At 42.0% G+C, this 22,979-nt stretch overlaps 1 protein-coding gene across 1 annotated transcript in view; it reads left to right on the top strand.

The window, feature by feature from the left end:
• Positions 1-22,746, top strand: part of col22a1 (collagen, type XXII, alpha 1) — a 30,808-nt gene extending 8,062 nt beyond the window's left edge. Inside the window, exons 8-64 of the mRNA XM_068747350.1 lie at positions 353-469; positions 573-617; positions 722-784; positions 1,019-1,057; positions 2,502-2,555; positions 2,658-2,711; positions 2,791-2,844; positions 3,843-3,896; positions 3,982-4,026; positions 5,659-5,712; positions 5,821-5,874; positions 6,391-6,426; positions 7,400-7,429; positions 8,384-8,437; positions 8,556-8,609; positions 10,068-10,121; positions 10,625-10,678; positions 10,795-10,848; positions 10,985-11,038; positions 11,291-11,344; positions 11,480-11,524; positions 11,700-11,762; positions 11,988-12,041; positions 12,200-12,241; positions 12,377-12,409; positions 12,543-12,596; positions 12,910-12,963; positions 13,045-13,098; positions 13,194-13,247; positions 13,349-13,402; positions 13,614-13,718; positions 14,754-14,798; positions 15,298-15,375; positions 15,460-15,495; positions 15,574-15,627; positions 15,931-15,975; positions 16,288-16,323; positions 16,414-16,527; positions 16,779-16,832; positions 17,089-17,142; positions 17,277-17,330; positions 17,476-17,529; positions 17,702-17,755; positions 17,847-17,900; positions 18,005-18,058; positions 18,148-18,192; positions 19,941-19,994; positions 20,203-20,256; positions 20,377-20,430; positions 21,061-21,132; positions 21,215-21,250; positions 21,333-21,377; positions 21,546-21,725; positions 21,930-21,996; positions 22,083-22,265; positions 22,391-22,468; positions 22,553-22,746. Coding sequence (XP_068603451.1) covers positions 353-469; positions 573-617; positions 722-784; positions 1,019-1,057; positions 2,502-2,555; positions 2,658-2,711; positions 2,791-2,844; positions 3,843-3,896; positions 3,982-4,026; positions 5,659-5,712; positions 5,821-5,874; positions 6,391-6,426; positions 7,400-7,429; positions 8,384-8,437; positions 8,556-8,609; positions 10,068-10,121; positions 10,625-10,678; positions 10,795-10,848; positions 10,985-11,038; positions 11,291-11,344; positions 11,480-11,524; positions 11,700-11,762; positions 11,988-12,041; positions 12,200-12,241; positions 12,377-12,409; positions 12,543-12,596; positions 12,910-12,963; positions 13,045-13,098; positions 13,194-13,247; positions 13,349-13,402; positions 13,614-13,718; positions 14,754-14,798; positions 15,298-15,375; positions 15,460-15,495; positions 15,574-15,627; positions 15,931-15,975; positions 16,288-16,323; positions 16,414-16,527; positions 16,779-16,832; positions 17,089-17,142; positions 17,277-17,330; positions 17,476-17,529; positions 17,702-17,755; positions 17,847-17,900; positions 18,005-18,058; positions 18,148-18,192; positions 19,941-19,994; positions 20,203-20,256; positions 20,377-20,430; positions 21,061-21,132; positions 21,215-21,250; positions 21,333-21,377; positions 21,546-21,725; positions 21,930-21,996; positions 22,083-22,265; positions 22,391-22,468; positions 22,553-22,746 — 3,537 coding nt within the window. The remainder of the gene's footprint in view (positions 1-352; positions 470-572; positions 618-721; positions 785-1,018; positions 1,058-2,501; positions 2,556-2,657; positions 2,712-2,790; positions 2,845-3,842; positions 3,897-3,981; positions 4,027-5,658; positions 5,713-5,820; positions 5,875-6,390; positions 6,427-7,399; positions 7,430-8,383; positions 8,438-8,555; positions 8,610-10,067; positions 10,122-10,624; positions 10,679-10,794; positions 10,849-10,984; positions 11,039-11,290; positions 11,345-11,479; positions 11,525-11,699; positions 11,763-11,987; positions 12,042-12,199; positions 12,242-12,376; positions 12,410-12,542; positions 12,597-12,909; positions 12,964-13,044; positions 13,099-13,193; positions 13,248-13,348; positions 13,403-13,613; positions 13,719-14,753; positions 14,799-15,297; positions 15,376-15,459; positions 15,496-15,573; positions 15,628-15,930; positions 15,976-16,287; positions 16,324-16,413; positions 16,528-16,778; positions 16,833-17,088; positions 17,143-17,276; positions 17,331-17,475; positions 17,530-17,701; positions 17,756-17,846; positions 17,901-18,004; positions 18,059-18,147; positions 18,193-19,940; positions 19,995-20,202; positions 20,257-20,376; positions 20,431-21,060; positions 21,133-21,214; positions 21,251-21,332; positions 21,378-21,545; positions 21,726-21,929; positions 21,997-22,082; positions 22,266-22,390; positions 22,469-22,552) is intronic.
• The last annotated feature ends 233 nt before the right edge of the window (positions 22,747-22,979 follow it).

The raw sequence follows: 22,979 nt of genomic DNA, 5'->3' as shown, positions 1-22,979 counted from the left end.
AAAACTTCTTGCCAGAGTTTATAATTTCCTGAAAAGCTGCTATTTTCAAATTAATTTTCTCAGTTGATTAATGGAAGAGGACCCGCCTTTGTTAGCTACAGCTTTAATGTGTAGGTAAGGTTGAACTCTGCAGTTGTAGCCTTTATGCCAAGCTAATTGTTTCTCTCTTGCATCCTAATTATGCACAGGCATGAGATGGGTCATAAAATTAAAAGCATAAAAAAAAAGTGTGACCTCACTTAGATTGTTTAGGTCAGATCAGATCACATCCGCTTGTCACATCATTCACATTGCAGTGCTTTTATTTTTTGGGTTTGATGATCACGGTTGGCTTAAATTATTCTCTTCTCAGTGCCCTAAAAAGGTTGTTACCGAAGCCCCTCCTGTGCAGATCCCCACCCCAACACCCACTGTTGTTGAGCAAAAAAGAGGCCCTCAAGTGAATTGCTCCTGCCCTTCAGGAGAGAAGGTAAAGCCCCCTCCCTTATCAGACTTTATCCTTCCCTACCGTGCAGGAGTGGCTATCCTACATTCAATGGCTTTTGAAAGGCGCATACTTTTATTTTTCACAGGGAGCGATCGGAGCACCCGGTGTTGCGGGTCCTCAGGGTGAAAAGGTCATCTTCTAATGTGTTTAAGTGTTCTGTGATCAATATTGTGTCATTATTTTCCAAAGTTGTCTGCTGATGTATTTTTATAGTGTGGACGTACATGTTTTTAGGGTGACTCTGGCTCTAAGGGTGCCATTGGACCACCTGGAATCAGAGGAGAAAAAGGACAATCTGTATGGAAACTTATATTTACATGTGCAGTTGTGTCAATTTTAATTACATAGAGAAATAGCATCTACGTAATGGAGCCTCCTGAACACATTTCACTCAGTGTAATGATATGATATAGTGGTTTCTGAGCACTGCTGGATATAAATAAACTCTCATGCATGTCCTTCATCTATTATTTCAACTGCTTTTCTTCTTGCCTCGATAATAATTGATCCTTATCGATGAATTATTTGCAGGGCAGAGTAATCTCTGTCAAAGGTGAGAGAGGTGTAAAGGTAAGTAAAAGCGCTCGGGCTGTGATGCTGCATGAGCATCGGGCCAACCTGAACGCACGCTTGCCTTCATGTATATTTCTATGCATGCAGATAACAGAACCTATTGTCTGATTTATTACTTTCAAAAATATGTCACGTCTATTTTTCCACATCTTTCGGTGTCTGTTTGCGCCAGGGAGTGGCCAAGAAAATACACAAAGCTGTTATTGTCGGAATTACAGGACAGGTTACCACAGATTGATTTTCAAGCAGAGAGCACGTCAGACACGGGCAGATGCCCACCCGGCTCAGCAGTGCCCGCTGTGAAGAGAAACAAAAAGCTTGCCGTGCATCTTCCAAGTTGTCTGGAGACAGATGCGTACTTAAAAGAGCCACAAGGAATGTGGAACACAAGACATTGTCCTCTTGCTTGTGTTATCTATTCTAGTTATGATAGTTCTGGATGGTTACTTAGAGTAAATCAGTTTGTTCTTTGTCTGTAATTTTAACATCACTATTTCAGTCAGACAGACAAAGGAATCCAGTCCCTGTTAAATTTATTATTTTGTTTTTTGCCACTGGAAAAAACTTGCTGGTTTCACTCAGCTGCATCAAATCAAACTTTAATGCAGGGCACCCTTGTTGCTTTTCCATCTCTTACCACCTGCATGATTTGTCTTGACTTTCTCCAAGTGAGGGCTGCAATCAGTTGCTGCAAACTTTCTCAGAGATGACGGAAAGCCAAACTAAATGACCATGCTTGGTCATTTAGTCGCAGGGGCTGACTGTGAATGTACTATAGCCATCTTTGATTGCTCCTAATTGCATCTTTGATCTACAAGGACAGGCAATTCCCCGTGCAGCAGCATTGTAATGTGTAATTTGCCTTTCACTAAGGGGCACAGCAATGCAGCGGCCTTTCCTCCTAATCTCTGATGAGAGAAATGACGTATACTAAAGTGATATAAGCTCCTAAAATAATGAAAGGCCTTCTGTGTCTTGTAAAGTGGTTTATGAACCTGTGGGAAGTCTTGCGGTGGGCAAGACTTTGTCGTGCTGTGTGATTTAACGGTCATCAGGGTGTACTCAGTTCAGCTTTTGAATTCCGAGGGATTCCTGTGCACAGCATATGACAACATCTTAAGTGTCTCCATGACGACAGTGGGTCACATTATTGTTCCTAAACATTGACTCAAACGTTATGTTTGGTTTTGTGTTTCTTTTTCTCTGTGTTCTATTAGTTAGGGTTAACCCCCCCCCCCCCCCCCCACAATGTCAGTGTCGATGTTTGTTGTGCTGTTAACTTAATTCATGTCACTAAAATGGAACTAAATGACGTTCTGCGATGCTACCAGGTCAACGCTCTGACAGCACGTCACCGCTGCCTGCATTGCCGGCCTTCCTGCATGCTTCTGTTCTGTTACAGAACGGTTGGGAAAAAAAAATCCTCACTTTCTGTTTGCAGGGAGATTCAGGCAGCAGTGGGTTAACAGGTGCGCCTGGACAAAAAGGAGAGAAGGTGTGGGAGTCGTGAACCCGGATAGTGGGACGGCCTTTCTAATGTGTTGCATCTTAAAGTTGACATGGTGGTGTTAATTCTGTGTTTTCAATCATCTTCCAGGGTTTGGGTGGAGTTCCAGGGATTGATGGTTTCACTGGAACTAAAGGAGATAAAGTAAGACATGGATTTTTTTTTGTTATGGTGCCTTCCGAAATATTAAATCTTTCATTTATATGTCTCTTTTTGCGAACAGGGTGAAGCTGGATTCCCGGGTGCTGCAGGGCAGCCAGGCCCAGTCGGACTAAAGGTGTCTCAATTTGGTCTTCCTAGATTTTCATACAGTACACATTTGCTTATTTTTGGAACGATTTTAAAATATAGTTGATGCAGGTAAAGCCATCTGGTGCTGGCACTGATTTCATAGTTGTGGTGGCATTAAGTGGAAGCACTTACATCTTTCAGGACGATTACCTCACAGCCGATTATTGATCCTATGAAATAATGGGGGCATTTTGGTTGCCTTTCCCGGGATGAGGCGGCAGCTGGTGAGAAGGAGGGGGATGTGTTGGCTCAGGCTTTGCCAAATGACAGGCTGCTCAGTGCTGGACTGGAGGAATTGATCGCCCCCTTTCGATGCAAATGCTTCTCACAAGGAGCTGTAGTTGCATGTGAAAGACAAAAATGCTCTTTCCAAACCCCAGCCTTCGTCTGGTAAAGAACACTACCGTGAAGGTATCAAGTGACATTGCCATGGCACAAAATAACAAAAATATTCTTCACCTTTCTTTGCTCACTTTGCAAATACTTTTGCCTGATCTGTTTAATTTTAAATGATTAAACTCAGTGCACAGATTTAATTACTAGGATTAATGCAGAAACATTAAAACAGGATACTAAGAAGGCCTATGAATGCATCGTGTGCAAAGTTATGGCTGCAAATATCAAGGCAACATTTACAGTTAAAGAAAACTGGACATGCTCAGTGGTTGGAAGAATTCTGGTGGAGAGCTGAGTAAAAAAAAAAAAATACATAGTAATTTTAAATGGTTGCAGAAAGATTGGTTTGTTTCATTCTCTGTAGAACTAAATGAGTAACAGTGAGGTCAAAGGTCAATGTGGCTCTCTGGTCTTGTCACGGGCCACTGCTTTTTCTTCCTGGGGGGGGGTTCTGGTTTCTTTATTGGTCAGTAAAAATGCTCCACATTGATTAAGCTCTGATTGCTGCACAATGCTGAGTCAGTGGTCGTGACACTTTTGGCGAGTCAATAACTTCCAATAATATAAGTTCCCATTTGTATGATATAGGGAATACAAGGGGATGCAGGAGTTCAAGGCGTATCAGGACCAAAGGGTGTCATGGTGAGTAGAATTTTCACTTGAAGTAAAATACGGAACATTAAACGGTCCATTTTATTTTAAATCAGGCTGTGATCTTCTGCTGCAGGGTGAATCGGGTGTAAATGGTGAAACGGGATTTCCAGGATCCAGAGTAAGTGACAATGGCAAGCCTGCCATGCGGCATCTCGTCCGACAGCGTTGAGTAGCTCATGCTGAGGGATGTTTTTTTTTTTAACTTTCCATGTTTTCCCAACAAATCCAGGGATTTAACCAATGCAGTTAGATTGAGTTAGTAACAAAACAGAGTTCATGCTGCAAATCTTGCAGAAAGGATTGACTTCTGAGAGAGACCACTCTTCTCAGAGGGGCTGACGACTGGCGGGGTGTAATTGTGCAAACAGATGTGGCCTCCTTGATTGACTCTCCACACTTCCTGTCTGGGACTCCGTGTGGGGGTGTTTTGGCTGCAACGCAACTCATTCAGACCCACCAAAGATTTGTTGACGTCTGAAATCGCTGACACCTTCCTCTTTTAGCCATCCCAGGGATGTCCGCATGCTCTTTAGGGTGTCTCCCTGCATTACAATGGCTTCCAATGGAATTCAAGATGTCAAGGTGGTTTTGAGATTTTGGGGGGGGGGGGGATTGAGTAATTACAGCAGCACAATTTAAGCAACAAGTGTTAATTACTTTTCTGTTTCATGCTGATATGTCCATTTCAGTTCATAGCATATATGCCAATGAGGATTCTTTGTGAAGCAGCAAAGAGAGATTCAGGACAGGGATTGCTTTGCCATGTGGCATTAGGATGTGCTACAGGTTCTAGGTATGTTCATGCGCCAGTCAAACATGCTGAGATCCAGATTGGTCATTCAACTGGTTGTTGGAAAATTTCTTGGAGGGGACAACTGGAAAATTACTTGCCTCTGTAGAGTGATCATGGGAATAGATGGTTTGGGGTTTGGGGTGTGGGGGTGTGGGGGTGTAGTCAGGGCAGTGATGACAGACTGAAAAGTCAGGAATGTGTTTTGGGTCCTCAACACTGTCCTACTGCTGTTCCCTCTGTCCTGTAACGACGGCCATTAAAATAATTCCCAATCCACAAGATCAGGATAACACGTTCTGGATTTGCAGCGATACGGATACTTCTTTGTGTAATCCCACATTTCTTTATCACAAATTTGAAAATATGAAATGATGGGAATAAACTGTAAATAATGTTTTTCACGTAAGATACCAAGACCAGAATCACGTAGCACCAGAAGAAGGAGGAGCATTGAGACAGGGCAGCGAGTGCTTCTCTTGATGCTTCCATTTTATGCAATGGCATTCAGGGATGAACTATAGATTCTGTATTACTTCAATATGTAAAGATCGAATAGTAATCAATCTTTTTTGTATCGTGTATCGCGATAAAGCCCCAAAATAATATTTCAATATTGGTTTTAGTCTTTATCGTACTGTATAGTGTATAGTCTCCAGGTGGCCAATCCAACTCCTAAATGATGTGTCGTAATGAATCCCATGATCCAATTCTTCTCATGACATCACAGTTTTGGATAATTCTCAACTATATGTAAATGACCATGTAATTTGGAGCAAACATTTCTATTGATGATATTTACTATGAAGAACTTTGTGAGCAGCCTATTTATTCACAGTGTCAAACACAATACACAAAAGTTGGCATGTTTTCATAGATGATTTTTATTACATGAACAAAGTACAAAACCTGACGTTTATTAATAAAACATGCTTCTGTGTACACTTTTCTCCAATGGAGGGCCTGACAGGTCTGGATGGATTACCTGGCAAACCTGGCATTCCTGGGAAAGATGTGAGTTGTGATCAGTTTAAAAATCATGCTGCAACAAGCAAACTACATATATCATCCTGTGAAAGATCACATTTGTATTAATGAAGCTTTGATTCAAAAACCAATTAGGGCTTGAGAGGACTGACTGGCACATCCGGAGCAAGTGGACTTAGAGGTGACAAGGTAAGCTCCTCTTTTGCTGCATGGGGGAAACTGATATTGTTCACTTTGTTAGAATAACTCGAGGATGATGCTGCTGTTTGTGAGCAGAACGCTATTAAACCGTGATCAAAGCGGTGTCATCTGTTTCTCAAGCTACTGTCTGCACTCTCCAGACATTCCTGGCTCCTCTGTGTACTGTCAGAGTCAGCCCACTCGTTTGTCTGAGAAAATCAAAATGCAGAGCTCATTTGTCTGTCTGTAATTACTAACTTTGATGTTCTTCCACTGGAGCATGCATGCGTATAGCACACCCTTATGCAAGATCATGGATACAAGCGCACACACATACACAAACAGGATTTCTGTGCCACTTCACACACACACACTGTTCACTTTTGGTCTAAAATAAGACCTCTGCTTAAAACACTTAATCCTTTAAATTATGATCATTTGCTGTGTCATTATCTTACTGGCTGAGGCACCAGCGTCTCCTGATTCTAATGATGGGCTTTCATCGTTGTCTGTACTGTGCCACAGGGGGCCAGAGGCCTTCCAGGAATACCTGGGGATGCGGTAAGTGGCAACAGGGGGAAAAAAATGAAATGTCAGGATTATTTTTTTGAATGATTGCAGGTTTGTTCATTCATCAAACGTCATAAAAATTGAAATGCTGTGTAATTTATTCTTAGCAGGATTTACTAGAATCTCAACAATGCAGATTATAATGACAGATTTGTGATTATCAAAGCAAAATAAAATATGTTGTGTTTGATAAATGACCAAGTGAAGGGTCATTAATTAGCAAAATTAAGTTAGGAAAAAAAAAACAACAACTTCATTTACAAAATGTTTGTTGACAAAAATGGGGATTCGCGTTGAGTGATGACCAAAGGACGCCCCAAGAGGACACAGGGCGAATGAAGATCCAGCAAAGAAGAGTCTGCAGAAAAAAAAAAGATATGGAGATGATTAGGAAGAAAGACAGAAAGAAACAGACCAAAAGAAACTAGCTACTCAGGAAGTCAGAGCGATGCATTATTCATCAGCAGTGTGCAGACTGTTGGACTTGCATTGACAGGACTAACATAGCTAGAAGCACTGAGACCGGGAGCAAACCATCAAATACTTACCGGCACCAAACCAGGTGCTGGCTCAGCAGAGTCAGACTGGCCGGTGTCAGTATCGTTAAGTTATTCCAGTGGGATGGAGATTTAAAAAAAACCCAGCTGACTTCTTCTTTACTCTGAGATCTGTGCGCTCGCTGGCTAATTCACAGGGTAACATAATGAGGTCAGCGGGGTTTGAACAGCGAGCTCATTTACAGCTGTGTAGGTCTTCTGACACGCCCGATCTGATAAGAATACTAATCCATGTAGAGAAGCTGATGTTGGCGTAATGGAGCAGCAGCCATTTTTATAATCAATTTAGCATTTTAGTCACTTTCAAGCAAAAACAACCTCAAATGGTGGCTGACATGCAAATAATGATGAATCATTCGGAAGTGAGATAATGACTATTTATTTATTTTCATTCATATTTCTTTCAGGTTCAAAACGGAGGACTGCGGGGTGAAAAGGTGAGTCAGTGACTGTTGCATAATAATGTATTTTATTTTGTTTAAATCATTAACAGGTACATTAAAAAAAACACCCTCACAGTATTAATTACTAGAAAAGCGCTCAGAGTCCAGACCTCCACCAAGCCACTCACCCCCCTCCTAATTGGATTTACACTGTCCACATTGTGATCTGGATCATCACCAAAATGTTCTAAATTGCTCTTGGTATCTTTATACACCAACCATGAAAAGTAAAAGTGAATCGGAGTTCATTTATAACAGATTTTTTAATCCATAAAAGGAGTTTTAAAAGTAAAATTGTTTTCCCTGACCTCATCCTGGATCAGATCCAGAATACATTTTTCATGATAGTGCTTATTGGACCCCTTCATGACTGTGAAGGGGTCCAGAAAGGCATTCAGATCACTCTCAAAATTGAATGAGATCTAAATTAGACCAAGACCCATCTTCAGATTTTTTTTTCATCAAGATTCATCCAGCAGTTTTCCTATAATCCTGCTCAACGCAAGTGTACCCCCATTTTAAAAAAAACAGAAATTGCGACACTATCTGCATCCGATCCGGATGGAATTTGTTGGTACAATAGAGGTACCCATCCTACACGACTGTGTCAAATTCCATAAACATCAGTCAATAATCAACCGAGATATTGAGGAACAAATTCTGAATCTCCATTGACTGCAATGTTAACTAAAATTTCAAAGTGATCCATAATTCCAGGATCTCATCTGGATCATCACCAAAATGATTGGTGACATTCCCAACATTTCTTCAAGATCCGCCCGTAACCTTTTGAGTTATTTTGCTGACAAGCAAACAGATAAAATGCTGGCAAAGACTTAACCTCCTTGGCGGCGGTAATAAGTAGAACAATTAGCTGGGTAGCAGATCATTAGTGCAGTGTTACGCTCTAATATGAGTTAGCTGACTGGTGTCTTTGACCTGCTTTAGGGAGATATTGGACCTCATGGACCTCCAGGGGCTGTTGGCCCCCCAGGGCCTCCTGTAAGGTTACAATTTATTACATCACACGTATAACTTTTCTCTCTCCTGCGCTTTAACATTTCTGCCTTGTGGACAATAAAAAAAACAAGCTCATGAAGCTGAACATTTTGTCCCTCAGGGGCCTCCTGGATTCCAGGGTCTGCCTGGGGAACCTGGAGAGTTTGGTCAGAGGGTAAGATCTCACCTTGAGCTGAACATTGCATTGATCCTTTTTTTCCCCCCAATACTGAGGCGCAATGACTGTATCGGGTGATGCTTAAAGCAGAGATTGGATTCACAGAGCTGTCTTCATGTCTGAACTGGACTTGTAGACATTTCTTTTTAAAGAAGCAAATCTGCTCTATGGTTTGAACAAATCCCCTGTGATGGGGAACGATAGCTGAATGTTGAATGAGCTTTATCTCAAATCATGAATTATTGACACGAGAGGTTTTCAAGAAAGTTATACTTTTCCAAAACATGGTAAACCCAGAAACATTGCAACAACAATAAGGAAAACAATAAGATACTGTCTGATCTCTACGAGTACAGAAACTGCAATGTATTGTATTTACCATCATTTCAGTCTTAAATCTTGACACAGGATAAAATTATCTTGTTTTTAAATTAATTCACAATTAATGATCTTGCTGCTTTGACAGATCATTTCTTTGGTGGGTTTAAGACATTTCCTCCTTAAATCCAGGGCTTGTAGTTTTGACTTGTTTTTGGGTGAAGTGACTTCTGAGTTTATCCAGATCAGATCCTGTTAAATACAACTGTATTCACCACACCCGACTGGGGTTCTCTAGACATGACAAAATGTATTCCACATGCTAATACAAGCTGATGCTCACTGCCCTCAGTGCATTTGAGTGCTCTACAAAACCTGCCCCATGTCTCTCATTTCCTCGTCCATCTGTCTCACTCTACACGGCCCCCGTCGCATCGCTGTGTAATGTGGCGGCGATTCTACATAATGTGTTATTCTGAAACATTAGCAAAGAAGTTGACCTCCATTCCATTCCTTCTGCTGGGAGCAATTAAGTCCTCATTTGGCAATATGCTGGATTCAACTCTTGCAGCTGCTCAGTTGAATAGCGGAGCCATCGTCTCTGCCCACGGATGACAGAATTAGCTCCTCTGGGATAGATGGATTTGTGTTTATTAGCATGAATTCAGATTCCCACAATATCTTGAAGATCTGATTGTCTTAATTTTATCTTTCTATAAAAAAAAAATGTTTTACATTCAATAAGGATGCTTTAAAAACTGATTTGTAAAGGGAAGAAAACAGATGGTGAGGTGAGGTTGTACTGAGGATGTGCAGGGGGAGTGTGTGTATGTGCAATAATAGGGTGATCTCCACTGCTGCCAGCACTGATAGAGGGAGCTTTATGGTTGAGCTGGTAGAAATTGAGCCACTCCACACTACTGCGAATCTCTCATTGCTCGTCTTTCAGCTCTGAGGAGGCCTCTGTACTGGTGTGACAGCCTGTATCTGAATGTGAACAAATGAGACAATCTGAATGGAACGTGTGAAAAATGTGGGGAAAGGAGAATATGTGTGTGTGTGTGCGTGCATGTGAGAGATGTATGTGGAAAGGAGAATGAAGTAAAATATTTTAAAGCGATACATGCTGTCTTTCAGGGAAAGAAGGGAGAGAGTGGATTGCCTGGAGTGGATGGCCTACCTGGAACTGCTGTAAGAACAGTCCTCATGTCATTGCAGGCAAACTGCATGCACTGTTAATAAGCTTTTTGTTTAAATAACTATTGTTTGTCTACACCTGTTAGCATGTCATTTATTTCTGTGGGAAGAAAATTGCATTGGTATTTTGACTGTGGGTTTGTGTGGGGAGCAGATCAAAGAAAAAATCACTGTATTGTAGGAAGGGGAAATTCAAGACACAGAAATCCACCTGTCTTCAAGTGGTATCCGAATTTAAATGAGTCGCAAACGTTGCTATCACCTGCCCTCTAGTGGCTACTTTTAGGTACCGCTGCATGCGTTCGTTCAATAATCTGCCCAGATAAATCTCTTGTAATGTTTTTAACACAAGTGACAAAATCATATTAAAAATATCTTCCTCATTGGCCAGATGCCTTTGTTATTTTGATCCCCCAAATAATAATGCTATCAAGATATTCCAGAATGAGAATATGTATGCCTTGAATAAGTAATAGATACTGTTTTCTGTTGTGTAGGGTGTGCAGGGTCAACCTGGGCCGCCTGGGCACCAAGGACACACTGGGCCTCCTGTGAGTGACCAGACAAACAAATAAGGAAACATTCCTTCAAGGAAAATTGTCTTTTGTTTTGGCATCAAATATCTGTTTAAAAGGGACGTTCTCCTGCGTGTCCTTTTTACATGCAGGGTCTACCCGGTGAAATTGGATTTTCAGGAAAACCTGGAGAGCCTGGAAAACCCGTGAGTTGACCTATTTATTGTTAAATAAAACCAGGAATGATTATTAATTGTTCTTTCAGACATTGGTGCTCCACTTCTGCTGTCATTTATCTCCTCGTGTCACTACATGTCAACCTTTCATCACTGATCTCCAAAGGGTCTTCCTGGTAAAGATGCTTCAGACGGTCTTCCTGGAAATGATGGTGCCATGGTCAGTATGACCTTTAGAATGACTTTTCCTGTTTCTTTGTCTCTTCTTTGGCCTTCCATACCCATAGTGAAAAAAAAACACACATTTTAATTCAATAAGCAAAGAACACAATTTATGAACAATGACAAAGTCTAATGTGATAATCAGTAAGTGAGCAACATCTGCAATTCTACTCACACATATGGTATCTGGCAAATGTTTGTGACACATTGTTTGAACGGTCTCTACTTTGAAATCTTGCGTTTGCACAAGGGGCCCAGGGGAGAGCGTGGGACCGATGGGTTTCCTGGCAAAACTGGATCTAAGGTACTGTGACTTAGTCATACCCAGAAACACACAGAGGACATGACTGACTAGATGTGTACACTAAGAAGACAAGAAGTGTATTTGTTTTATTTTTTTATATGCACATGTGACATTTTAACACCTCCTTTCTCCCAGGGTGATGACGGGCCTCCGGGACCAAGAGGGCCTCCAGGGGAGAGAGTGAGTTCACAGTTTGTACGTTTGTCTGTCCATGCAATCATCTCGAATCATTTCATGTCTATAGTAAATCTTTATCAATCATAATTCGACAATTTGTTGGATAGTTTTATACTGGAGCTAATGGGACACGTTACTTCAGCTATTAGGTGAATGAAAAATACTTTCTTTTTTTAAGGGAGAAGCAGGTCAACTTGGACAACCAGGTGTTGATGGAGTGAGAGGAGACAAGGGTGTCCCGGTAGGTATGACTACAGTAATGCCATGGTGCATGTGGCGGTGTCATCTCAACACCACTAGACTATTTTAACCTGGAGTGAAGTCAAATGTTCTATATTTGAAAAAAACCCATTGAGGACTGCTGGATGTGTCAAAAGACTTTCCACTTCCAAATAGAAACATCCCATCCCATGATGTGTCCTCTTGGGGCGTCCTGCTCTGTTTAAAACGTTGATTTTGTGCATAGGGAGAAAGAGGTCAAGATGGACCACTGGGACCAAAAGGTGAAAAGGGCGACAAGGTAAATCAACCTGTTGGTGGATTTCCACTGTGGACGAAACAAAGTTACGGCAGCTATAGGATCGTCCTCCTCAGCCTCGTTTATGGCCATCCTGCAGTAGCATCAATGATGCAGTAATTACTATGCAGACGCTATGAGCATATTGTCTCTTGCCTTAGGGTGAAGTGGGAGCAAGGGGAGCACCTGGAACTCCAGGAGATGTAAGTATTTTCTGTTTCTATTAATCATGTTAACATCAGGCTTAGTCAGAGCCAGAAGATACATGAATGAACCATAATGAGGGAAACAGAGCGAGCTATAGCGTTTGACTCAGCATTATGTTTGCTTCTTTATAGGTGGCAAATGTCATCCCTGAGCCCGGTGAACCTGTGAGTACATACACAGATATTTATGAATGTATCTGGCGACCCGTAGGTGGGTGTTGATTTTTGCACAGTAAATGATCGTGTACTGTATTTTTGATCATTTAAAATGTACTGCCTTGTTTGTTCTTGGCTTTAGGGAATTCCCGGGGAGACAGGAGAAAAGGGAGATCAAGGAAAACCAGGAGCGATGGTCCGTTTTGTCACGTCTTCTTCACGTCAATGAAACACGTTTGCAATAGGCAAAGGTGTCCACTAGATGTCAGCTGAGATTCAATAAAGCGTTGAGACAAATTAAACAGTATGAGAGTTTAACATACCAGCTCTCTAGATAGTAGTTTTCGAATATAGTATATTAGTATATTGGGATAGAAAGAAAACAAATGCATATTTAAGCTGCCTGCATACACTCCCATAGAATCATTGCATTTCTTCATGAAATGATCTGCAGCCTTCATTGCATGAATCATTCATCCTAAATTCTCACTTATGCGTCTCATCTGAAGGGTCAAAGAGGATTGCCTGGTGAGCAGGGCTTCAAGGGACCTCCTGGACTCATGGTATGATGCAACTTCCTGCACTTCCAGTGAAGATGTTGTCGCATAAATCAGATTGACTATATCTATTTTTTTCCTTTTCAGGGTCCAAAGGGAGAAACAGGACTTACAGGAGAGACTGGCCGAGTCGGAGACCCTGTAAGTTGTCTGATTTCATACAAAACAACGTTTAAAAGAAATGGGAATACATCCTTGAACCGGAATAACTATACAGAATGATGTGATCCTCTCAGGGTCCACCGGGCATAGCTGGGCTTCCAGGTCCGAGTGGATTACCAGGGAATGCGGTAGGTATTTTCAAGACTTGAACATGAATGACTCAAATAATTAATGACATTTAAGGTACAAAGAGCTTTGTGAAACTTGAAGGAAGCTGTCTATTTTCTAGGGAACACCAGGGACCGCCGGGCCTCCTGGTCTAGCCGGACAGAGAGGAGACAAGGTCAGTCACCTGTTTCTGAAAGCTACATGATATGTTGTCGGTTTTACATGTGAAAATCTTCAGATTATTCTAATCCAGGACACCAGGGCAGTATAACACTCACAATAAACACGTAAGGAGTCATTTAAATATATATGATCTGAGACACCTGCTGACACTGAGTCAATAAAAGGCTTTTTTTTTAAATGTATTATTATGACATCCGTTTCAGGGTGATTCAGGTCAACCAGGACTAGCAGGCCCCACAGGCCCACACGGAGAGCCTGGTTTGATTGGACCTCCGGGACCACCTGGGAAGGGGAAAGACGGAAAAAGTGTAAGATGTTTTTTTCCGATTGATTTGATTTGAGTATAACAACATATTGATTAAAGGTTGAACGTTGTAAGTTATTGTTCATGTTACCTGGCATTAAGACAGCTAAAGGTCATCTAAAGGACATCAAATTCAAGTGCTATTGATTCTACATCATTTCAGTAACTATTTGCAAACAGAGGATTTAGGGGCAGATTGCCTGGGTTGTATAGATATTATTTACTAGCATTTGCAATTAGAAGCTCATTTATAACTTTGAATTGGACAGAGAAAAGGTTATCATCTTCCCCCATTGTCTATTATTGTAGTCGCATGTATGAATCAGAGATAATGGTAAATTAATTATTTGTGCCATAATTACAGTCGGACCTCTGTGGAGGAGATCTTACATAATTAAGAACACGTTGAGTCATTTCTCCATGCTCATTATACTGTGGAAGGAATGTTAATATGATAATATGATAATCAGAATAGAGAAAATATTTTATTATAGTCAAATTAAGTACTGATCAAGTTACGCACAATTCATACTTTTGAAACTTTTGCATCTTTAGTAATAAAAAATAAATAAACCAGTCAGTTTCAAGAGAGAAAACATGTCAGGGATTGACTTTTAAAGAGAAACATGTTTATCAGATTATGTCTCCTAGTTAGAGATTATTTATGTGCAGGCTGTTGCAGGCCACATGTGCTCTGCTGGTAAACATCTCCTGCCTGTAATCCGCATTGACCCACAACACAACGTATGGGAAGTCTCAGTGAGCACATTCTGCTCTGCGGCTCGACACGTTTCTTGATCATTTTTTTAACCTCAGGCATGTGTGTGTGCATCCTGTTGAGAAAGCCGGTACAAACAGGAAGAACATTGTTAAGCGCAACCGATTTAGCTCACAGCAGCTCTGGATTTTTACAACTGCCAGGTGTGGCCCTGAGGCCTCATTACGCCTGTGTTCATGAACGCTCCAAAGATAAAATGTCACTTTCAAAGGAGCGTTTGAGCAGCAAGAGAAACGGTTAATGTCACTTGTGTTGTTACAGGGAGATCCGGGACAACGGGGATTTCAAGGACCCCCGGGGTTAAAGGTAATGTCATTTTAGACGATTTCAAGAAACTTCATGCATGCATATTCGTAGAAGCTTCATAGTTTGCCTGAGGTACTTTTTTTTTTTTTTTATCATAGCACAGGTGCTGTTTTGTTGATGTGAAAAATATATTTGGCAAGGATAAGAGAAACAATTCATTTTTCTTGAAAGCAGCAAAAGTAATTTCTATGTCCAGTGCACTGTGACCGCCGCACCGATTATGACCCTCTCCTTGCTATGAAGAGCCTGATGTCGAGGGCAGAGGCTAGGCAGGGGCATTTGCTGGATTAATGGTGTCAAGTCACTCACCCTCATCATCCATACGTTCTGTCTTCTGGATAGCAAAATGTCAACAGCAGATTGCATTTTTTTCCCCATTATAAAAAAGTGACGTTTTTTGGGGGGGATCAGCAGGCATTGCTGATCCGTAATCAAACGTACGTGACATTATCTGAGCAGGAGGGTGGAGGAGTAAACAATTATTTTTTTCTGCCACCAGGGCCAACCAGGATTGAGAGGCGAACCGGGGTTACCAGGGGACAGAGGTTCGCCAGGGGAAGGCAAAGTTGGCCAATCGGTATGACTGTCGGTGCCAGGAAGTTCAATTTCCTCCAGTTGATTCATTCACATATCCTTAAATGGGTAACATGTCTCTTTGCAGGGTCCTCAAGGAAATGACGGGGAACCTGGACCGGCGGTAAATATCTTGGGAAGATTAATATTGAGTGTGTTTATTGAAATGTGTTCCTGTAACGTCTGACTATCTGGATTCCAGGGTTTGAGGGGTCTACCGGGAGTTGCCGGTCCTCAGGGCCCAGCAGGACACAATGTGAGTGTAAAAATGATTAAATAAGTGAATGAATGAGTCAATAAACTAATTAAATAATTATAATTATACAACAAATACTAGTCATCTGGATTTGGAAACCAAAGGTGGCTCTTAAAACATTCAGATTTAATGCTTAACTAAAACGCTGTGATTAACGTGGAACCTTGGAATAACATTTGAAATGAGCACGCATTGATATTTTTATGATTGCACAGTTAAAATAAACAACTTGGCTGTATGCAGTTCCTTTTCTTCATGTCTTGTTTGCAAAAATGTAACTCCTTGTCTTTGCTCCACATGCAGGGTTTACCGGGAAGGCCAGGAGAGAAGGGATCACCAGGAGAGCCCGTGAGTTCAGGAACAACAAGCGGATAGCGTCGAGTCGAACCTGTTTTCCTGGAAGTCATACTTTTACACGCAATGCAATGTGCTTTTGGCTCATCGTTACACAGAAGTTTAAGGAAAAATAACTCTTGCCTGATTGGACTGATTAATAACACACATGCTGTTTAGTCAGACATCTGTAAGCACATCCTCAGAATGAAGGCGTTGACGTATATTAACTAAGGACAGAAGGACATTTTTTATAATAGTACACTGATAACATATGCTACTTTTGTGTTTTTCGAATGATTAACACTCTTGTCCGTTGTCCCTCAGGGAAAGGCGGCAGACCTCACCAACTTAAATCTTAAGGTAAAGATTATTTCGACAACTTTGAAATGACAAAAGTCTTTATGCTTGGGTGGATCACTTTATCGGGAACACATCTCTGTTACCCTGTAGGATGTTTGCACAGACTGCCCTGCAGGTCCATCTGGACCACCCGGTCTCCCGGGAATTCCAGGGGAAAATGGCCACGTGGGAAAACCAGGAAAAAACGGTCAAGATGGTTACCAGGTAGGACAGAGTAATTAATAAGGCTGTTGTGATGAGTCGACTAATCTAAGGGGTGTTATCAAGCTCCTACCTCTGCTGTATTAGCTCTAAGTGAGGTGCGAGGTCCCGTCTACATCTGTGACATCATTCATCACGGTTTGTGTGACTGATGAAGAGGCGCTTCCTGCACCATTAGTTTGGCCTCCTCTGGGGGCAGCAGGGCCTAGTGACCTGCCTGGACAGAGACTGATGCTCTGTCGGTGTCATTACAGGGCCAACCAGGACCAACCGGTCCTCAAGGGCCCCCTGGAGCTGACGGTGGAAAGGCAAGTTTGCACACTAACTACGACCATATGGCTCCCAAAGGGCCGGCTGCTAATGAATTGCTTTTATCAACATTTTTTCTGGCAGGATTCAGGTAATTGGGTGAAAAGCTAAACACGTTTCAAAATAGTGAATGTGTTCCTTTCTCCTCTTTTTTCATGCTTTGAGATATTTTATTTCCTCTTGGCCAGTTTCTCAGATGCTTTCCTCTTGAAATATGACATTTCACATGATGTCTCTCTTTTTTTTTTACCACAGGGTATTAAAGGTGATCGAGGACCACCTGGGGGCCCCGGAGAGAAAGGGGAAAAGGTATATTTATCATTTATGACTAATGGGTCGATCACTTTCCCTCTTTTCCCACTGCATTTATTATTTAGATTTCATCACAGAATCTGATATGAATTACATTATTATAATTTAATCACTTTCTTCTCCATTAACAGGGTCACCCGGCGCCCCCAGGACATCCAGGTACTCCTGGCTTGATGGGTGCACCTGTAAGTTTCTATTTTGGGGATTATTTCTTACATTTCACTATTTTTAAACTCTTTTGTGTCAGCTCATTACTCAATAGTTTGGGTTCCATATCAGAAGCTTTCTATTTGGGTTGGCCTCCAATCACCCTGTCTTATTCCTCCTCAGGGTAACGATGGACAGCCCGGCACTGTGGGCCCCCCAGGGCCCCCCGGAGATAAGGTCAGTTTGCACTCTGTGTACTTTCCCCTCAGAAAACGTATTACCCGTGTTTCATTATTGTACAAGCCTCCACGCTCCAGCATGTAGGTCAGCCTGCCTGTGTACTAATCGTGGTCATTAATCATTTCTTTTCTTTTGTTGATGCTGACCTGTTTGCATTTGTTTTCACAAGGGCAAAGAGGGCCTCAAAGGAATTCAAGGACCCCCAGGTCTTCCTGGCTTAATTGTAAGGGATATTTATATATAGCCAAGTTGTAAATGGATTTGTAGGTCTTACCAGATGCATCCACTAATTGATCAATTTCACTGATTTTCAGGGTCAGCCAGGAAAAATAGGAAAAGATGGCAGACCAGGTGAAACAGGAGAGCCTGTAAGTGGATGGAGAAATGTATCCTGCCAGTGATTCAAGCAGAGCAGAACAATATATTATAATATTTGCAGACAGTAAGTACAGTATGTCTACTTTCATTTCAGGGCAAGCAAGGAGAACCTGGACCCCCAGGAAATTCAGGGCTCAGGGGAGTCCCGGTAGGCAACCTCCACCAAACACATCTGACGACTATGCTGGAGATGCGAATTCCTGTTCCTTATTAATTTCAATTTTTCCTATTATGCAGGGATTTAAGGGCCACAGAGGAGAATCTGGAGCTCCAGGAATGAAGGTAAATGTGTTTGTGAAATGTCTTTTAATTCCTGCCGATTCAAGCAAGCCGGTTTGCATTGAAGATGCACAGCTTTGAAGTGCAGGCGTTTGTTTCTTGAGTTCCGTTTTCATGCTTTAAGGGGCCACGCATTATTTTCTGGCTGAAAAACAAAATCTGACATAGCCACGATCAATAGTCCGATAATTTATACAAAGGGATATAAACTACTCTCTGTACTTCTTACATTCTTATTTTCCCTGTGGTGTTCTATCTTTCAAAATTAAAACAATTTGTAGCTCAAGATTTTGATGCTTGAATTTCTTGCTTATTTTATGTCACTGTGTTCATCAGACTAAATTGTGTTGGAGAATTTGACATCTTAAAGAAAAGAAGAAAGTCCACCAGAATATCTCATATCCTAATGCTTGCATACCAAGCAGACAGCACTGTCATTAAAATACTTGCTAAATTGGAAGAATATTCTTTCTTACCACTCATGAATAAAACAGTCACATTTTCAGATTTACAGTAATTGTAACAGTGAAAGTGATGAAGAACATTACAATATGTATCCTCCTCTTCTCAACCGCCAACAACCGGAACTGTTTGCTCTACCAGCTCAGGTAATAGTACGAAGCAACGCTTTCCACGTTGCTCTGCATAGTTAGGATATGCCTGACACTTTCTGCACAGACCTTCTCACCTGCTGGTGTAACAGCACACACTTTCAGAAAAGCATTTTGCCCCAGCACCAACTGTGACTCAGCTACGGTGAGGCAGAAAGCTTCCCAGCCCTGCAGCCTGCGCTCACACACAGACAGCAGACGACTTATTAGCGGAAGTATGAAGCGTATCCATGGACATGCACAATTATCCTCCAGCACTTACAAATACTGACACCGAATGTCAGGCCTACAGAAATTACATTCAGAATTATTCAAGGAATTCGAAGTTGAACTTTAAAATAGGAAGTACACATTTAGCTCAGTGCCTCAATGATGTCGAAGTGTCATATAAATCCTTATACTTAATTTGCAGGTACTTGTTCTAGAACGGAACGTCCAAACTAACAAACAGCGGTCAAACATTATCAAATGAAGTAAGAACAACATACAGCGCTAATATAATATAATATAATATAATATAATGTAATAGGTTTAGTACATTTGATGTCTCTGATAATAAAATGTGCATACTTTAACAACATGCAGAGCAGAGGTTCCAAATGTATGCAACATCAAGGACCCCTAAACTGACCAATTGGACCAAGGATCTCAAGTTCATGATATTTTGATACACGGTTTCTCCATCTGACGACAAAAAAAAAGGGATTTAGATTCGTGATCCTTTCCTGTCCCTGTCTCCATTGGATTTACGTCCATTAGCCTTCATAGCTGCTGGAGTGAACGATTTATAATTTATTATTTATTGCCAGTTATAGGGCCTGTCTTGCAAATGCTGCAATGTATGCCTGTATATCATGTTGTCATAGAGACCAACTTTACTAGTATGTATTGTTTATAAATGTGTAATATGCTGCTGTGGATAACACTGTACAGCAGTCGAGGTAATATAGACATGGACCTGCAGTGGCAAGCCGGCTTTATATTAAATGTGCTAAGAATATTAACATGACTTTTAAGGCCTTCTGTAAAGTATATTCATGATTGTAATAAATATTTCTCTGATAATCCATCCTCATTACTCGTATCAAATTAGGCATGTTTGTCTTCATTCTTTCTTTTGTTTTTTCTTGTGCTGAACAGGGAGAAGATGGAAAGCCTGGCTCATTGGGGCGTGATGGGAAACCTGGGAAGGAGGTCTGTTATTAAACATTAACGCATTATCGTAATGATTCGAGACAAAATTTTCTTAATTCCCAGCCACTCCTTTCACTGGAGTTCTACAGTATTTACTTCAATAAAGCCTCGATAATGATGTTTGACGTTTGTCCTGATGGTGACAATATTCTTTTTTATTATGTATTTAAGATGTGATTGAAAAGCTACATGCATTTTGCTCTGGCAGGGCTCTGTGGGACCTCCAGGGCGAGAAGGACTCATTGGACCAAGAGGAGAGCCGGTAAGTCAAGTGACAGATGCAGTGCTGTGTGAAGTAGAAACCTGGATATTGACATAAACTGCCACTTGAATCATTTATCTTTATGGCCTTCTAATTCCATTCTTGTCTTTTGCTTTCCAGGGCAAGCCAGGTGAACCAGGGCCGTCAGGAAAAGCAGGCCTCGCTGGACCACCAGTGAGTAAATTCTGTCGACTGTGCATAATCCTCACAGACTGAGGAGCTGTATACTGATCTGTGAGTTGAAGGCAAGCTTCCCATGGGGAGGAGTAACCAAGACAAGGGCAGGTGATACATTGCCAGCGATCAGAGAGAAGTTGATGATATCAGTCAGCCGATGGAGGAGGTCCTCAGAAACAGCATAGAGAGGGAGGATGAGGGGCAGGAACCAGAATCAGAAAGAAAAAAAACAGAAGAAATTGCTGAGTTCAGGTAGGAAGGGCCAGCTATAGCTAAAGATGCTATCAGATGGCTACATTAAGCACAAAGGAAAAGTGGGTGAAATGATTGGAGAGACGATGAGGAGCAAAACTGATGCAGTAATACTTGATTTTTTAAATACTGAAATTGACAAAGTGAACTAAAATCCCTCTCCTGCAAGCATTCATGAATTCATTCACTCTGCGGCTGCTGTGAACAGGCCCACTCGCCTCTTCTATATAAGAGTTTTAATTTATCTTCCACTGCAAGTGCTGATGCATGCTTATAAGAGCTGCAGCTAAATGTTAGTCACATGGCATCCTCAGGTATAAGAGAGGCAATTAGAAAACAAGTGTATTATGCCTGTGTGCCTCTGCTGTGATGCAGGGTCTATGGGGAGACAAAGGAGAGCCTGGCAACCCAGGATTACCGGGTTTTAGTGGGCCTAAAGGCCCTGGGGTGAGTGTTAGATTTGACATATTAAACATTTCTTGCAACACATACAAATGGCCATCTGGATAATGTTCATCTCAATTTCCAGGGTCCACCTGGTCCGATTGGCCCAGAGGGAAAGCAGGTGAGTAAACAGCTCCAAGTCTAGTATGATGTAAAGTATGAAGAGTTCTTGTTTATAGCCACTGGTGTTGTGCACTTCGTAGGGGATGCCGGGCAGATTTGGTGACCGTGGCCTCAAAGGAGATAAGGTATCAGATATTAATGGCTCAAATTTTGCAATACACTTAAAAAAAAAGGATGTAAGACTGGAGTAACAGGAATAAATACATAGGGATTCCACTTTTCCTTTCTTATTTTAGTCAGTAATCCATTTGTTATTTTTAGGATGACTTAACATGTGCTGTCATCTAATTTAGGGAGAGGCAGGTGTGAAGGGAGATAAGGGACAATTAGGAGATCCAGGTATGCCTGGAAACCCTGGACCCTCAGGCAGAAAAGGCCACACAGGAATGATGGGCATGTCAGGACCATCGGGAGAAATGGGACCTCCTGGGTCACAAGGACCTTCAGGAAATCCTGGTGTCCCGGGCCAGCGGGTGAGTCGTATTCCTGATAGCCATGATTCGATTTTAACCCTGGAGAACCCATAAGGGTCAAATTTGGCTGCCTTTGGTTGCTGCTATCCAAAGGATGAGAAACAGGTTCTTGGGTTCTCCAGGGTTAAAACGGCTTCTGTCATAATATGGAAATGAGAAGGCCTAACTATTAAGAACTGAGCCAATTTTCCCGTGTTGTCCCAGGGAGAGTCGGTGTCAGTGGAGCAGATGAGACGACTCATCCAGGAGGAGTTGGCAAAGCAATTAGATGGTATCTGTCTTCCAGTGAGGCGTTTGCTTCATTCATCTCATTTCAATAGCTACGTGAGCTTTAAGGAACCTTTCTCTTTTGCCTAGTCAAACTGGCTTACATTATGGCTCATATTCAGCCAGCCCACGTGAAGAGTACAGCAGGCCGTCCAGGATCTCCTGGTCTTCCAGGTAAGGATGGCAGTACCGGACGAGCTGGTCCCCCTGGAGAACCTGGCATGCCTGGACAGAATGGAGGAGAAGGACCTAGAGGACCCTCGGGCCCTAAAGGTAGGCTAATGACTCATAGCCTACCTTTTTAGCAGTTTTTGTAATAGTCACAGTATTGCTCACAATTGTTCTAAACCGTTGATTAGTAAATATCTCGGATGTCATCGAGATCATTCTGCTTTCAGGTGAGAAAGGAGCAAAAGGAGAAATGGGAAATCCTGGCATTGGGGAAAGAGGAGAGACTGGACCCCCTGGCCCAATAGGTGACAGACAGATCTTTCACCCTGCATTCAGTTAATTGGCTTCACTGAGCTTGCAGCGCTTAATCCTTCTCCTTACCTCTACAGGCCCAGCTGGCCTACCTGGTTATGGAAAAGACGGAAGCCCAGGACAAGCTGGAGCCCAGGGAGAACCAGGAAACCCTGGCCCTCATGGGCAGCCTGGATCTTCAGGTCCTCCTGGCCAATGTGACCCCAGCCAGTGTGCCTACTATGCGAGTCTGGCACACAGACCCCACACCAAAAATGTCAAGGGGACTTAAAACAGACAATACAGAAAGAGCTTGAAGTACGGCTGTATTTATGAACTTGATTGTGTCAGTCTGGATCAAGAACTTTTCTATTTCAAGATAACTTCACTGTAGAGGGCTGAAAGCACGACATGCTGCCGGTCGCATTCTCTTTGTTTTTGGTATGAAGCCTGAGGTCGGCGGGGATTTAGTGTGGAGGCACAATTCAAGATTTGAAATGGGTAAAGAGGGCAGCTACCGTTTCT

Source organism: Brachionichthys hirsutus, chromosome 13 (genome assembly GCF_040956055.1).
Source record: "Brachionichthys hirsutus isolate HB-005 chromosome 13, CSIRO-AGI_Bhir_v1, whole genome shotgun sequence".
NCBI classification, from domain to species: Eukaryota; Metazoa; Chordata; class Actinopteri; order Lophiiformes; family Brachionichthyidae; genus Brachionichthys; species Brachionichthys hirsutus.
The sequence above is the reverse complement of the archived record's forward strand: the minus strand, read 5'-3'. Positions and strand labels throughout refer to the sequence as shown.